Here is a 14,325-nt window from a genome sequence, read left to right as displayed (position 1 = left end):
GGTAACAACCCATTTGTTGCAGTCTGCACATCATCTCATTATGGCGATCACTTGTGCCAAGTTATTTTTAAAAAAATCAGCGGTTTAAAAGTTATGAAGCACACACGAAATAAAGACTTTTTATTATGAAATGAAGACTTTTTTACATTTGACCTTTAATTGTGACCTTGACCTTGGGGTAGCAACCTAATTTTTGCACTCTGCATATCGTCTCATTATGGTGATTACTTGTGCCAAGTTATTTTAAAAAAAAATTAGCGTTTAAAAAGTGAAGTTAAGCGGACACGGATGAGCAGACGGAGTGACAGGCGGAGGCCATTCCTATGCTTGGCCCTATTTGAGTGAAAAACATTGCAACACTTTTTCAATAATTATCATTTTTCATTAAATAGTAAAAATATTTTTGAAAAAAAAAAAAACAAGTGTGAGAGCCTGAAGTTTTGCCCCAAAGTTATTGATCTAGACCTTCGGGAAATACAACATTATTTCTCGAAAAATTATTTCCAATCCTGTCACGTAAAAAACCTTAATGCCCTTAATTCAACAATGAAAAGTTACAATTGGAAATAACTTTAACAATTCAACAAGATATGACTTTAAGCCATTATTGTTTGTTTCTAGGATACCTGTGAAGTAATCCATCCATGATGTACGGGAGTTCTATTTTCACTTATTATATGATACAACTTAACTGGAATTCTCAAGCAAAAATGCTTGTTATTCTAATGAGTTGCACATGTATACATTGTTCATCACAACAGACAGCCTTGTTCCACTTATCCTGCCATATTCAGCATTACCTTGTGCTCAAAGCAAGGCCACAACAACACTGAATTAGTTATATATCAATTGCATCATCTAGGGGTTTTTTTTCTTGAATTCCTATATGAAAATCACTTATTATTTTCAAATTTTCAAAAATTTGTTCATATATGTTAACAGTAATTGCTGTTATACAGGATATAGGCTGTTGGTACATATGTCCTTGAATGGGCTAGGAACCAAAGTCACTTTAACTGGGTACCATATTTTGAGAATTGGCCTCATTGCTTGGCCATATTGTGAATGTGACGGAACTCACATTATGAGTAGGAATACTCTGTTGGGGTGGAAATACATTATGATGTCGATGTGGTTGTTGGGGTTGTGATTAAATTGCGTTATAAACAGGCTGCTGACCTGGTAAATTTTGTGCACTGAAAATAAATAAAGGTAAAATTAGTAACTACAATTCATTATGTCAAAAGAGGGTTTGTCTGGAATACATTAATGGCAAGTTTCTTGGTAAAACTATCTGCCTTCAACCTGCAATTCTTACACACATTTCACAGGAAAGTAAATTTGATCATATAGAGTTGTCCTCAACTATGCTATTATGTCTTAGCCCCTCTATGTAAATTATATAATGAAACATACAGAAAGATGAGAAATATTCACAAATCTTAAACTAGATTAAGACAACAAACATGGGCACGACAACAAATTTGTAACTACATTTGATTCTGTATAATTATCTACTAATAAGTTTTTACCTTTTAAAAATAACTTTACTTTCGTAACAGATAATAAATATATCAATTGAAAGTTCTGAGGCATACATGCTTTTTTCCTATTATAAGGCATAGTTACATTAGTTTATGTATCAAAATAGTCAAATTGTATCACAAACAGAGAACAGAAGTTATAATAATGACTAATTACTATCTATTATTTTAGTTTTGACTAGAGGCTGTTGTGTCTGAGGTTGACCTTGACCTGGAATCATCTGACCTTCAGACATTTGTCCCATCTGTGCTATCAGTCCAATCTGACCTTGTACCATTGGACCTTGACCTCGTGTTAATTCCACATAACTCAGCATGTCCCCTGCAATTGCAAATTATTTAAAAAATTAAAGAAAAAGAATTAAAGAATAGTTCTTAAACTGAAAGGACGTCTCCTCAAATAAGCGTTTAAGGTTAAAGACTTCAAATTATTTGCCTCTCATCACTATTTGTTCGAATCCTGTCAAAGACTTTCACCCGAGGAAATTATCCAACAAGCACAAAAAGGGTCAGTGGTTCTCTAAAATAATGCATGAAAGGGCATCTGAGGTATTTTACCACCAGTTAAGCTAGAAAGTCCCCATTTAAGTTAAAAGCAGCACGCCTCCAGATTCACGATAATTTTCATGACAATTTTGACAAGAGCCATGTTATCATGGCCATCCCCCGCCGAATGTGTTTGCTCATTGAAAGAATATATATGTAGTAGAGCAGAATAATTCAATTTTAAGGGGTCTTTTGGTAATGAAAACTTATGGCTGGAGTGATAAAAGCTATTGAAACCTATGTGAATACTGATGGCTGAAAATAACAAAGGGCAATAACTGAAAAATAATGCAGGGTAGGCTATCATTCTTGTGTGCTGCACTCCTATCCACCTTTGAAGTTTCAAGTTGATACCTCTAACACTTTTTGAGATAAGATCCGGACAAAATTATGAAAAATAACAAAGGTCAATAACTCAAAAATTATAAAAGAGATCTATCCACCTAGGAAGTTTCATGTTGACATCTTAAAGAATTTTTTGTGTTATGCTCTACTCAGGTGAAAAATTATCAATAATGAAAAATAACAAAGGGCAATAACTCAAAAATTATGAAGGGTAGAGTTATTATTCTTGTGCACTGTACACTTCCTGAGTGAGATCTATCCACCTATGAAGTTTCATATTGATATTTCAAAGGCTTTTTGAGATATGCTCTGGACAAAAATTAAGTTTGAAAAATAACAAAGGGCAATAACTGAAAGATTATGCAGTAAGAGTTGTCATTCTTGTAAACTGCACTCCTCCTAAATATGATCTATCCACCTATTAAGTTTTTAAGTTGATACCTCAAATAATTTTTGAGATACGCTCCGGACAAAAAGTATAAAAAAAACAAAGGGCAATAACTCAAAAATTTAATGGGAAAAGTTATCATTCTTGCACACAGCATTCCTCCTTAATAAGATCTATCCACCTATGAAGTTTCATGTAGAAATCTCCAAGACTTTTTGAGTAATAATCCACTAAGGTGAAAAATTAAGTATGAAAAATAAGAAAGGGCAATAACTCAAAAATTATGAAAAGTAGAGTTATTATTTTTGTGCACTCCACAACTTCTGAGTGAGATCTATCCACCTATGAAGTTTCATGTTGATATCTCAAAGGCTTTTTGAATTATGCTCTGAACAAAAATTAAGTTTGAACAAGAGCCATATCAACATGGCCATCCCCCGCCGAATGTGTTTGCTCATTGAAAGAATGTATATGTAGTAGAGCAGAATAATTCAATTTTAAGAGGTCTTTTGGTAATGAAAACTGATGGCTGAAGTGATTACAGATTTGAAACCTATGTGAATACTGATGGCTGAAAATAACAAAAGGCAATAACTGAAAAATAATGCAGGGTAGGTTATCATTCCTATGTGCTGCACCCCTCCTCAGTAAAATCTATCCACCTATGAAGTTTCAAGTTGATACCTCAAATTCTTTTTGAGATAAGCTCCGGACAAAATAGTATGAAAAAGAAAAAAGGGCAATAACTCAAAAAATATATAGGGAAGAGTTATCATTTTTGCGCACAGCATTCCTCCTCAATAAGATCTATCAACCTATGACATTTCATGTTGACATCTCAAACACTTTTGAGTTATGCTCCATTCAGGTGATAAATTAAGTATGGAAAATAACAAAGGGTAATAACTCAAAAATTATGAAAGGTAGAGTTATCATTATTGTGCACTGCACACCGCCTGAGTGAGATCTATGCATCTATGAAGTTTCATGTTGATATCTCAAAGGCCTTTTGAGTTATGCTCTAGACAAAAATTAATTTTGAAAAATAACAAAGGGCAATAACTCAAGAATTATGCAGGGTAGAGTTATCATTCTTTTGCACTGCACTCCTCCTCAATGAGATCCATCCACCTATGAAGTTTCAATGTGATACCTCAAATACTTTTTGAGATAAGTTCCGGACAAAATAGTAAGAAAAAAGAACAAAGGGCAATAACTCAAAAATTGTACAGGGAAGAGTTATCATAGCTCCTGAATAAGATCTATCCACCTATGACATTTCATGTGGACATATCAAACACTTTTGAGTTATGCTCCACTCAGATTATGAAAAATAACAAAGGGCAATTACTCAAAAATTATGAAAGGTAGAGATATCATTCATGTGCATTGCAAACCTCCTGAGTGAGATCTATGCATCTATGAAGTTTCATGTTGATATCTCAAAGGCCTTTTGAGTTATGCTCTGGACAAAAATTAATTTTGAAAAATAACAAAGGGCAATAACTCATTAATTATGCAGGGAAGACTTATCATTCTTGTGCACTGCACTCCTCCCCAATCATGTCTATTCACCTATGAAATTTCAAGTTGATACCTCAAATACTTTTTGAGATATGCTCCGGACAAAAATGTCGGACGGGAGGACGGACTGACGGAAGGTCGGACGGACGGACGGAGACTATTTCTATATCCCCCGACGCCTTTTCGGCGGGGGATAAAAAAAGAAACTCAAAAATTATGCAGGGTGAAGTTATCATTCTTGTGCACTGCACTCCTCCTCAATATGATCTATCCACCTATGAAGTTTCAAGTTGATACCTCAAATTCTTTTTGAGATATGCTCCGGACAAAAATGTCGGACGGAAAGACGGTTGGACGGAAGGTCTGACGGACGGACAAAGACTATTTCTATATCCCCCGCCGCCTCCACCTATGAAGTTTCAAGTTGATACCTCAAATACTTTTTGAGATAAGCTCCGGACAAAAAGTATGAAAAATAACAAAGGGAATAACTCAAAAAATTATAAAGGGAAGAGTTATCATTCTTGCACATAGCATTCCTCCTCAATAAGATCTATCCACCTATGAAGTTTCATGTTGACATCTCAAAGATTTTTTGAGTAATGTTCCACTCAGGTGAAAAATTAAGTATGAAAAATAACAAAGGGCAATAACTCAAACATTATGAAAAGTAGAGTTATCATTATTGTGCACTGCACACCTCTTGAGTGAAATGTATCCAACTATGAAGTTTCATGTTGATATCTCAAAGGCCTTTTGAGTTATGCTCTGGACAAAAATTAAGTTTGAAAAAAAAAACCGAAGGGCAATAACTCAAAAATTATGCAGGGTGGAGTTACTATTCTTGTGCACTGCACTCCTCCTCAATATGATCTATCCACCTATGAAGTTTCAAGTTGATAGTCCTCAAATACTTTTTTGAGATATGCTCCGGACAAAAATGTCGGATGGAAGGACGGACGGACGGTCGGACGAAGACTATTTCCATATCCCCCGCCGCCTTTCGGAGGGGGATAAAAATGTATTTAAATGTATAACATTGTGAAATAACCAAAAGTAAGCAATTGACACATTATTACAACCCACGTAAACTAGAACTATCACTACTCCCGCAAGACTGCTTCGGAAATGATGAAGTACAAGTAACAGAATACCTTGTAAAAGAATTGAAATTGAGTTATGAATGTGGGAAATTAAAGATAGTTGTGGTTTTTTTATGTTGCATTTCCTTACAACATGGTTGACCATTGATGAAGTTTTATTGAATTACTCTGTAATTAATCCAGAAAGAGTTACGCTTCTTGAGCACTGCACTTTCTCATTGCACTCAACCATTGTATGAAGCTGCATTGAATTCTTAACATTACTTTTAAGTTATGCACCCGACAAGGGCAATAACTTTACAAATACTGAAGATGGAGTTATGGTTATTGTACACTGCACTTCCTCTCATTTCGCTCGACCATTGTTTGAAGTTGTATTGAATTCCAACTACTAGTTTTCAAGTTATGCACTGGACAAAAATGTAACAAAGGGCAATAACTGTAATTAGCCAAAATAGAGTTATGTTTCTTCTGCACTGCACTTCATCTCACTGCCCTTGACCATTGTATGAAGTTTCATTGAATTCCAAACATTATTTGTCAAGTTATGCCCTGGACATTAAAAAGTAACAAAGGGCAAAAACTCTTAAATGAGTCAAGAAAGAGTTATGGTTTCTGTGCACTGTGCTTCCTCTCAATATACTTGACCATTGTATGAAATTGTATTGAATTCCAAATAGTACTTTTCAAGTTATGCTCTGAACAAGAAAAAAGCAATGGAAAAGTAACAAAGGGCAGTAACTTAATAATTACTCTAGACAGAGTTATGGTCATGCACTGCACTTTCTCTTATTGTGCTGACGATTGTATGAAGTTGTATTGAATTCCAACAAGTAGTTTTCAAGTTATGCTCCGGACAAGGAAAGGAACAAAGGGCAATAACTCTGTAATTAGTGAAGATAGAGTTATTGTTCTTGTGCACTGCACTTCCTCTCAATGTGCTTGATCATTGTATTAAGTTGTATTGAATTCCAATCTTTAGTCTTCAAGTTTTGCTACGGACAAAAATAAGCAATGGAAAAGTAACAAAGGGGAATAACTCTGTAATTACATAAGATAAAGTTATGGCAGTTGTGTTCTGCACTTTCTCTTATTGTGCTTGACCATTGTATGAAGTTGTTTTGAATTCCAAGCGTAGTTTTCAAGTTATGCTTCGGACAAGGAAAAGTAACAAAGGGCAATAACTCCATAATGAGTCATGATGGAGTTATAGTTCTTGTGCACTGCACTTTCTCTCAATGTGCTTGACCATTGTATGAAGTTGTATTGAATTCCAACCATAAGTCTTAAAGTTATGCTCCGGACAAGGAAAATGCAACGGACGTCTGGACCGACCGACCGACCCACCCACCACTGGGTGACTCCTATATACCCCCCAAACTTCGTTTCGGGGGTATAATTACCAAAAAGTGGTCAAAATATGCATAAATAGCCCCAACTGCGTTAGTAACGCAGTAGAAAAATAGTTGTAACATATACATGCTCATAGCTACTTTCCTCAGTTATATAACATTTTAACATGCTTTAAATCCATTATCAAAACATTATTCAACAAATATTTGACAGTTCTAAAGAAATAAAAAATATGGATTTCTGAGGCATAATGCGCCTTTAAAAAATTATTGAAATTTTACTTTAAGATTCATCATTTATATTTTACTTCTCATTATTACTTAAGTACTATGTCAAATAAAATCAAAGCATTTTTTTTTGTTACCAACACCATGTGTATATCTTCCTGCAGCAGTGTAATATCATTTATATTTCACAGACAAGTACAGAATCAATAAATTCTGATCATATACAAATGTACATTTCCATGATGAAATCACTAAGAAGTATATCAATAACTTCAAATAGTAACTTTTCAATACTAATAGATCTAGTCAAATATCACATATACTTCAAAGTTTATAAAAACAACAATTTATAAAATCAATACCTTCTAACTGTAACATTTCCATGGTATCCGGTCGTGTTTCTCCAGTGGGGTCAGCATTCTGTATCTGCTGCAGCATTTCATCTATCTTTGACTGAAATAATGACATTCTTTTTTCAAGATGGACTTAAAGATGGATTATGAAAATTAATAAATGTATGTAAAGTTACAAGTTATGATATTAACATTTTTGATGAACTTAGAAATATGCTCTCTTATAATCTAAAACTGGGATCGAAAATATAATGCTTGTTTGTTTTGTTTTGTTTTGTTTTAAGGGACATTACGCTGAAAACAGGAAAGATGATTTTGGCTGACCTTAGGTGTTACAACTAGAGGTCAAAACCACCCCATCTGCTGGAGGTAAGAGCATCCAGTAACTTGAACCAATTTTGTCACCTCTTATGATCACGCATGAATATACAGCTGGTGTAATTCTGATGTCTCAACCCCCTAAAGGCAGCATCTCAGCCACAAGGGGAAAACTTGAGGTTCGTTTTTACCATTATGTATTGTCAAAATTACTGAGCTATGGTATTTCTATTTTAACTATTCTTACCTCATCAATTTCTAGCTGTTCTGGTGCCTCGATCGTCTTTACTTGAACTTCTTCACTGAACTCTACCTTCTGTTTTTGCTATACAAATATATAGAATAAATACATGTAATAAGATTACCATTTAAGCTAGAATATTATGACTTTGCTAACACCATAATATCCGGTGGTCTTCAAGTCACACCAAAATTGGTCAATATCATATTGGTCCCTTCATTTATTCTAGTGGAAAAATACTCTTTGTGTATATCTTAAGACATTAGCTCCACATCCAGGATAGGTTCCTCTGACACATACATGCATGTATCAACCAATCATCTTCCCCGACATGGTCCTAAACCCATTACTTCATATAGACGTCTATTCACGCCTTCCCACCTCCTGTTTTGAGGCCTCAAATAGTGAAAAAAATATCCCATTTAGACCCCAAACACTTGTTTTCGTTTGAGAAATGGCGTTAAATAAAAAGTGATCACTTTTTCAGTGCCATCCCCTCTCCAAAACAATTTTGCACTTGTGAGAGGCTAAAAATGGCCTCAGTCAACCTTAAGGTAACATGTAACCAACACCGAAAAGCCTTTGACTCTATCTCAATCCATTGAGAAGTTGCAGCACTTTGAAATTTTTTGATGGAAAAATCGATGCAAAATAATGGCAATTTTGAGATCCTCTCATTGCCAAAATTTAGGACTGAGTATGCCATTACAAAGGCTATGGTCTAGTCAACATTTGTGCCAAGTTTGAACAGTATTGAAGCCTTTAACATTTGAATTTGTAACAAGTTTTTTAATGAAAACAGCCTTTTTTAACAAAATGCTCATGAAGTAATGGGTTAACCATAGTTAATGGGCAATTAATTTACAATGACCACCTAAACAAAATAGCCCAGACCACAGCATGCAAAGGCCTTGACTACCTGATCAGAGAGGCACCCTTTTATATATATTAAAAATACATTTTTTAAGGATAGTTGGTTGTCATTTCCAATTTAAATCCGAATATTTCAACTTTTCATTTTACTCAATAACATATAAAGTAAGTATTATATGTAGTATACAAAGAAATTTATTCATCAGAACATTTTTATGCCCTTAATGTTTATTATTTTTTTACTGTTTTGTTACAAGGCTTGTTTATGATGATTTGTAATAGAAATACAACATTTTACAATATACAGCAGCATGATATATAAACATTATACATATGTTTTTCTGGTTCCACTGACAGGTCTGCTGTAACAAAGTTAGCCGGGAACAAGCCCTCTCGTCTCTGACTAAAACCTTTCCACCAGTTAGGGTCACTGAAATACCATATTTTTCAATAAATTTTGAAACAATAAATTATAAATTGTCTTAAATCTTACAAAAATGATTTGTGCCATAGACATGTCAAGTTTGCAATTTTGAACTGTACATCGACAATGATAGCAAATTCAGTTTTTAATTATCAAACAAAAGTTGTCGGAAGGGCAGCGTCCTTGACAATTCTCAGTGCTTAATTGAAATTAAAAAAAAAAAGCCTTTATAATGTAGAAGTTCAAAAACAGCCATAATTCTGTCGAAATCAATGGTCAATGTTAGAGCTTAATCAACCTTGGATACAGACCTACTATTATGCTCTCAAATAAATGTGTAAGGTTTTAACCTTACCAAAGTGTGACACAAGCCCCAACATGAGTGTTATAGCTTTCCTTACTCTATGAAAAGTGAAGCAAAATATTAAAATTAAATCACAAACAGTTGAGTCTGGGTGTGGTTACAGAAGTGTGCAGGTTGGCCATTTTCTGTACCCATCATAAATACTGACCATTATTACCTCAAAATCCATCAGAGTTCATTTAATTATTAACTGAAAAGATCAAGTTAATGCAGACATAGGCTCCTAAGAAGAAACAATCATGTTCTGTTAACCATTTGAATGGCTAGCTCACAATTGTCACACAGCTACAGCTCCCTCCAGCACTATAGTGTACAGAAATGACTGTAGTTAATGGTTTACAAATTTGTTATATCATTTTAATGCATCATGTATATATGTTTAAGAAATGCATCATGTATATATGATTAATAAGTAATTTCCTGACAAGATGACATTTATTTAAGTCTACGCTTTAAGTATAAACTCAGAGTCTTCCAACTGAACAGACAGACTTCTATTTTATCAACAAACTTGTGTCTGCTTGTTCAGGTAAGAATTTTTATATATTTTCATTTCTTAATGTTGTAGTATTAGAAACTGTGTACTTATTTCATATATCAATCTTCTGTTAAATTTATGTACTAACTGAAAATAACAGAAAATAACTTTCTAAAAGTATTGACTTATATACATGTGTAATTGTAAATGTAAATTATGTTGTATTTACATTCAGTTGTATTTGTTAATATACAGTATTTCTTACTATGTTTGTTAAATTCACTTTCAATATGTATTCATAGTTTAATACTTTAATAGCTTGAAATCATACAATATGAGCCGCGTCACGACAAAACCAACATAATGGGTTTGCGACCAGCATGGATCCAGACCAGCCTGCGCATCCGTGCAGTCTGATCAGGATCCATGCTGTTCGCTATCAGTTCTTCTACTTGTAAACGGGTTTGTAAGCGAACAGCATGGATCCTGATCAGACTGCGCGGATGCACAGGCTGTTCTGGATCTATGCTGGTCGCAAACGCATTATGTTGGTTTTGTCGTGGCACATATGTATCTTACCTTGTCTTATGCTACTCTTGTTTAATGATTTTATCATAAAATTATCAAAATAAAAAACTTTTATTTTATCAACAAACTTGTTCAGTGAAACCCAGCCAAATACAAAGCTAATACAACAAAGATCCCCTGTGAAACAATGGAAGAATAAAAATTCCTTAATAATTAGTTTATACTAATTTAAATAGACTGTGTTGGAATCTATAAGAACACTCACAAATCCTTTGCGAAAACCAACCCGCACTAAGCAATTACTGCAAAGATTTTTGCTCACAGAAACAATGGCTTGCCTCTGACAAGGTTTGAACACAAGCAGACTAAGCAGTTGGCAATCCTTAGAATACTAGTCTATGTTAATTGCCAAATATGACAAATACGATGTGGTGGACCACTTTTAATCATATGAGCCGCGTCATGACAAAACCAACATAGTGCGTTTGCGACCAGCATGGATCCAGACCAGCCTGCGCATCCGCGCAGTCTGATCAGGATCCATGCTGTTCGCTTACCAACCCTATTACAAGTAGAGAAACTGATAGCGAACAGCATGGATCCTGATCAGACTGCGCGGATGCGCAGGCTGGTCTGGATCCATGCTGGTCGAAACCACACTATGTTGGATTTGTCATGACGCGGCTCATATAACCATAATCTTTGAAAAGAAGAAACCTTTAACTTTAACAGTACAATCAAACATAAAAAGATGAAACCACATGAAATATTGTCAATATTCACCTGTCATCAAGTACACTGATGAGTCCTCCAGCATGGAAGGTTAACTCATAATCCTCCACTGCCTCAAAGTCATACAATGCCCTCACCTGAAACATAATTTGTTAAAATATAGCTTAAAAAAATTATACGACTATTCCTCCATCAGAGCTATTCAAAAAGTGTCTTCTTACGTCTGTAAAAAGACACTTTTAAATAACCGTTACTTTGCACGTGGATTTAATTCAGCTGAAATATATGGTGTCATGTTTAGGCCAGTTTAAGGACTCCTATTGACATGCTTTTTTTTATTGCCCCGCCTTTCTGTATTTTATAGATATAGTAGCAAGATTTTACATTCTCCCAAGAATCTGTTGGCGCCATTCAACGTTGAATTTGTCTCATGCTTACACTTTCTCATACTTTAATCCTCTCGTGCGAATCAAAATGTAAAAATCGACGCGACGATTAACCCTAATTTTCTCATGTCTCTTTCGAGAACTGTCACTTATTTACAGAACCAGCGTCTATAGTTCTTCGAAAAAGGATGTTAAATTTCGCTATTTATCTATTAATAAGAGCCAGTGCGCTCGGCTATTCTCAGTGCTTGATAATAAAACAAGAGCCTGAAAAATGTAAATAGTTTCTAAGTTCAAAGGAGTCATAGTTCTGTCAAAATTCACAATTACAATAGCTCTACCTATTTTTCGAATAGTCGAGCGTAAACAAGAGATTTAGTCAATCTTAAATCGTACCAGGCGATATTCTAACTGCCTCAAACAGGACACCATAGAAACCGACAATAAGTTTTGCAACTTATGAGTAAATTCAGTTCGTCGAGAAATGAATCAAATGAATTGGATGGCCATTTCCAGGGACATAGTTACTGTTAGTTTTAGCACTGACGAAACTAACAGATGATTAAACGCGAAATCTTTTTTGTTTGACATTTTATAAAAATAAACAAAAAACATCAACATGACCTTTACTGGTCCAAGGCCCCCATCCACAAAAAATCATCGGCAATATATAGCTGAACATTGCCATGACAAGCTAAGCATGTGAATAAGGATACTTACCAAATTTTGGCATATAGCATTGACGTAAAATATGTTCAGAGACTATTTCAATGTTGAATCTCTCTGATGAAGGCAGCCATTTTCAAATTGTTTATCGTGAATGAAAGTGAATTATGTCCGATTGAAATCAGTGCACGAAAATTTCGTGCGAATACAATTTACCTACACCTTTCACTGCTCACAGCTTTAAGGCCATGCAAATATTTTTTATAGTTTTATATTTTCAACGTGAACGTACATTTAATTTCAATTAGATCTAATTATAATTAAATGTTTTTTTATTAATTTATCTGTTCTTTACACTTAAACGTCGTATAAGTCAGATACAGTTACTCGTATTTTCTTCAAAAGTGTCTTCTTACAGACGTAAGAAGACAGTTCGCTAGGACAAACAACAATTCATCCTCGGCTTCGCCTAGGACAATTTGTTGTTTGTCTCCTAACGTCTGTAAGAAGACACTTTTGAAGAAAAACTCGTACTGTATCCATTACTTGTTAAGTATATACACATTTCTAGAATCCTTCCCTTCTTTCAACAACCTGATTATTTAGCTTTTGCTATCTGAATGAAAATAGAAATTAATTCTTCCTATCACTGTAAGATAGTTGAATGGCTTCCTGTAATGTAATCACTTGTCGTTATCAGCAGTTTTTAACATATATCATGAGATATAATTGCTTTTTTTCAAAGAGACGACTTTATAGCTTTTTGAAATGCTGACTTTAAAGCTTTTATTAATGATTAACCATGGTTTTATAGTTAATTACACCAAGATTTTTGTAACATTTCAAACATTGATTCTTTATCTTTCCTTGACCTTAATCTTTTAGTTTTTAGGCCACAACTTCATAGCTTTTTAAACCACTATTTCATAGCTTTTTTAAACTGTTAATTCATAGTCTATTGAAGTGTTTTCAAGCCTTGATTTTATATCTTTCTTTAAACATGATTTTATAGCTTTTTTAAACAATGATTTCATAGCTTTTTTAAGCCTTTATTTGCCATGATCTTCATAAGCTTTTTAAGCTTTTTCAGCCTTGATAACTTTTTTAAGCCATGCTTTTATCGCTTTTTGCAACCTTAATTTTGCAGCCTTTGGTCATCATGATCTTTAAAATTTATAACTTTTTTAAGGCATAATTTTATAGCTTGTCAACATTTCTTTCTAACCTTCCTCACTACCCTCACTCTTGGAGCTCCGCCTCCTGAAGCCCATCCCATAGAAAACCCAGTAGGATACAGACTGGTTGTTTTCTGACTGGGACCTTCCTCTTCATCTTGTAGTGAAAGTGCGATTGCTTGAAACAGAAATAATCTAGAATCAATCGAAGTCAGTTAACATTGTTTTTTTATATCTCATTGTTTTTTTTATATCTAATAATTATTGGAAAATTTCTAAACCTTATTGTTCACAACTACATTTTCATTGTCTTATTTATAAGTAAAACTTCTTTGTAATCATTTTTCAAGTTATTATTTTCGGGCATATCAAATGTTTATCTTCTGCATATTTAAAACTTTTAACTTCTTAAAGCTAACCATAAAAACCATCTCAAGTAACCCAGGTAACCTACCTTTAGCTAGATCATCTTCCTGTTGTGATTGGGCTACATTTGGGTCTTTACTCATAACAACTGTGTTCTTAGGCTGTAAGTAATATACAATTTATTTCAAGTTTTGGCCATTTTCTTACATCTTTATGTAACTTAGTACACTTTTAAAAATGAACTCTAGCATTCACTGTTGCATCTTTTATCGGATAATAAATTAAAATCAGACCCAATAGCAATTGACATTCTGAAACTCAATATATTTTTAATATCTCAATAATAACTCAATATCTATTTTGGGACCTCTTTTGTTCTTAACGTATATAA

General features: G+C 34.1%; 1 protein-coding gene across 1 annotated transcript; it reads right to left on the bottom strand.

The window, feature by feature from the left end:
- Window positions 1-9,059: 9,059 nt before the first annotated feature.
- Window positions 9,060-14,091, bottom strand: LOC132740606 (signal transducing adapter molecule 1-like). Its single transcript, XM_060728546.1, has 4 exons — window positions 14,023-14,091; window positions 13,619-13,746; window positions 11,393-11,478; window positions 9,060-9,245 (listed from the first exon to the last, which is right to left on the bottom strand). The coding sequence occupies exons 1-4, from the start codon at window positions 14,075-14,077 to the stop codon at window positions 9,110-9,112; spliced, it is 405 nt and encodes a 134-aa protein (XP_060584529.1). The 5' UTR covers window positions 14,078-14,091; the 3' UTR covers window positions 9,060-9,109.
- Between the last annotated feature and the right edge of the window lie 234 nt (window positions 14,092-14,325).

This window comes from Ruditapes philippinarum, unplaced genomic scaffold (assembly GCF_026571515.1).
Source record: "Ruditapes philippinarum isolate M1 unplaced genomic scaffold, ASM2657151v2 ctg3999_1_1_1_1, whole genome shotgun sequence".
Taxonomy (NCBI): domain Eukaryota; kingdom Metazoa; phylum Mollusca; class Bivalvia; order Venerida; family Veneridae; genus Ruditapes; species Ruditapes philippinarum.
This window is presented reverse-complemented; position numbering and strand designations above follow the sequence as displayed.

What these genes read in the sequence shown, in the direction of transcription:
- LOC132740606 (XM_060728546.1), bottom strand. Translation starts at nt 14,077, where the DNA reads ATGAGTAAAGACCCAAATGTAGCCCAATCACAACAGGAAGATGATCTA. An exon ending in GGAAGATGATCTAGCTAAAG is followed by an intron (nt 13,747 to 14,022) that starts GTAGGTTACCTG and finishes TTCTGTTTCAAG; the next exon opens with CAATCGCACTTTCACTACAA. An exon ending in GAGTGAGGGTAGTGAGGAAG is followed by an intron (nt 11,479 to 13,618) that starts GTTAGAAAGAAA and finishes ATTATGTTTCAG; the next exon opens with GTGAGGGCATTGTATGACTT.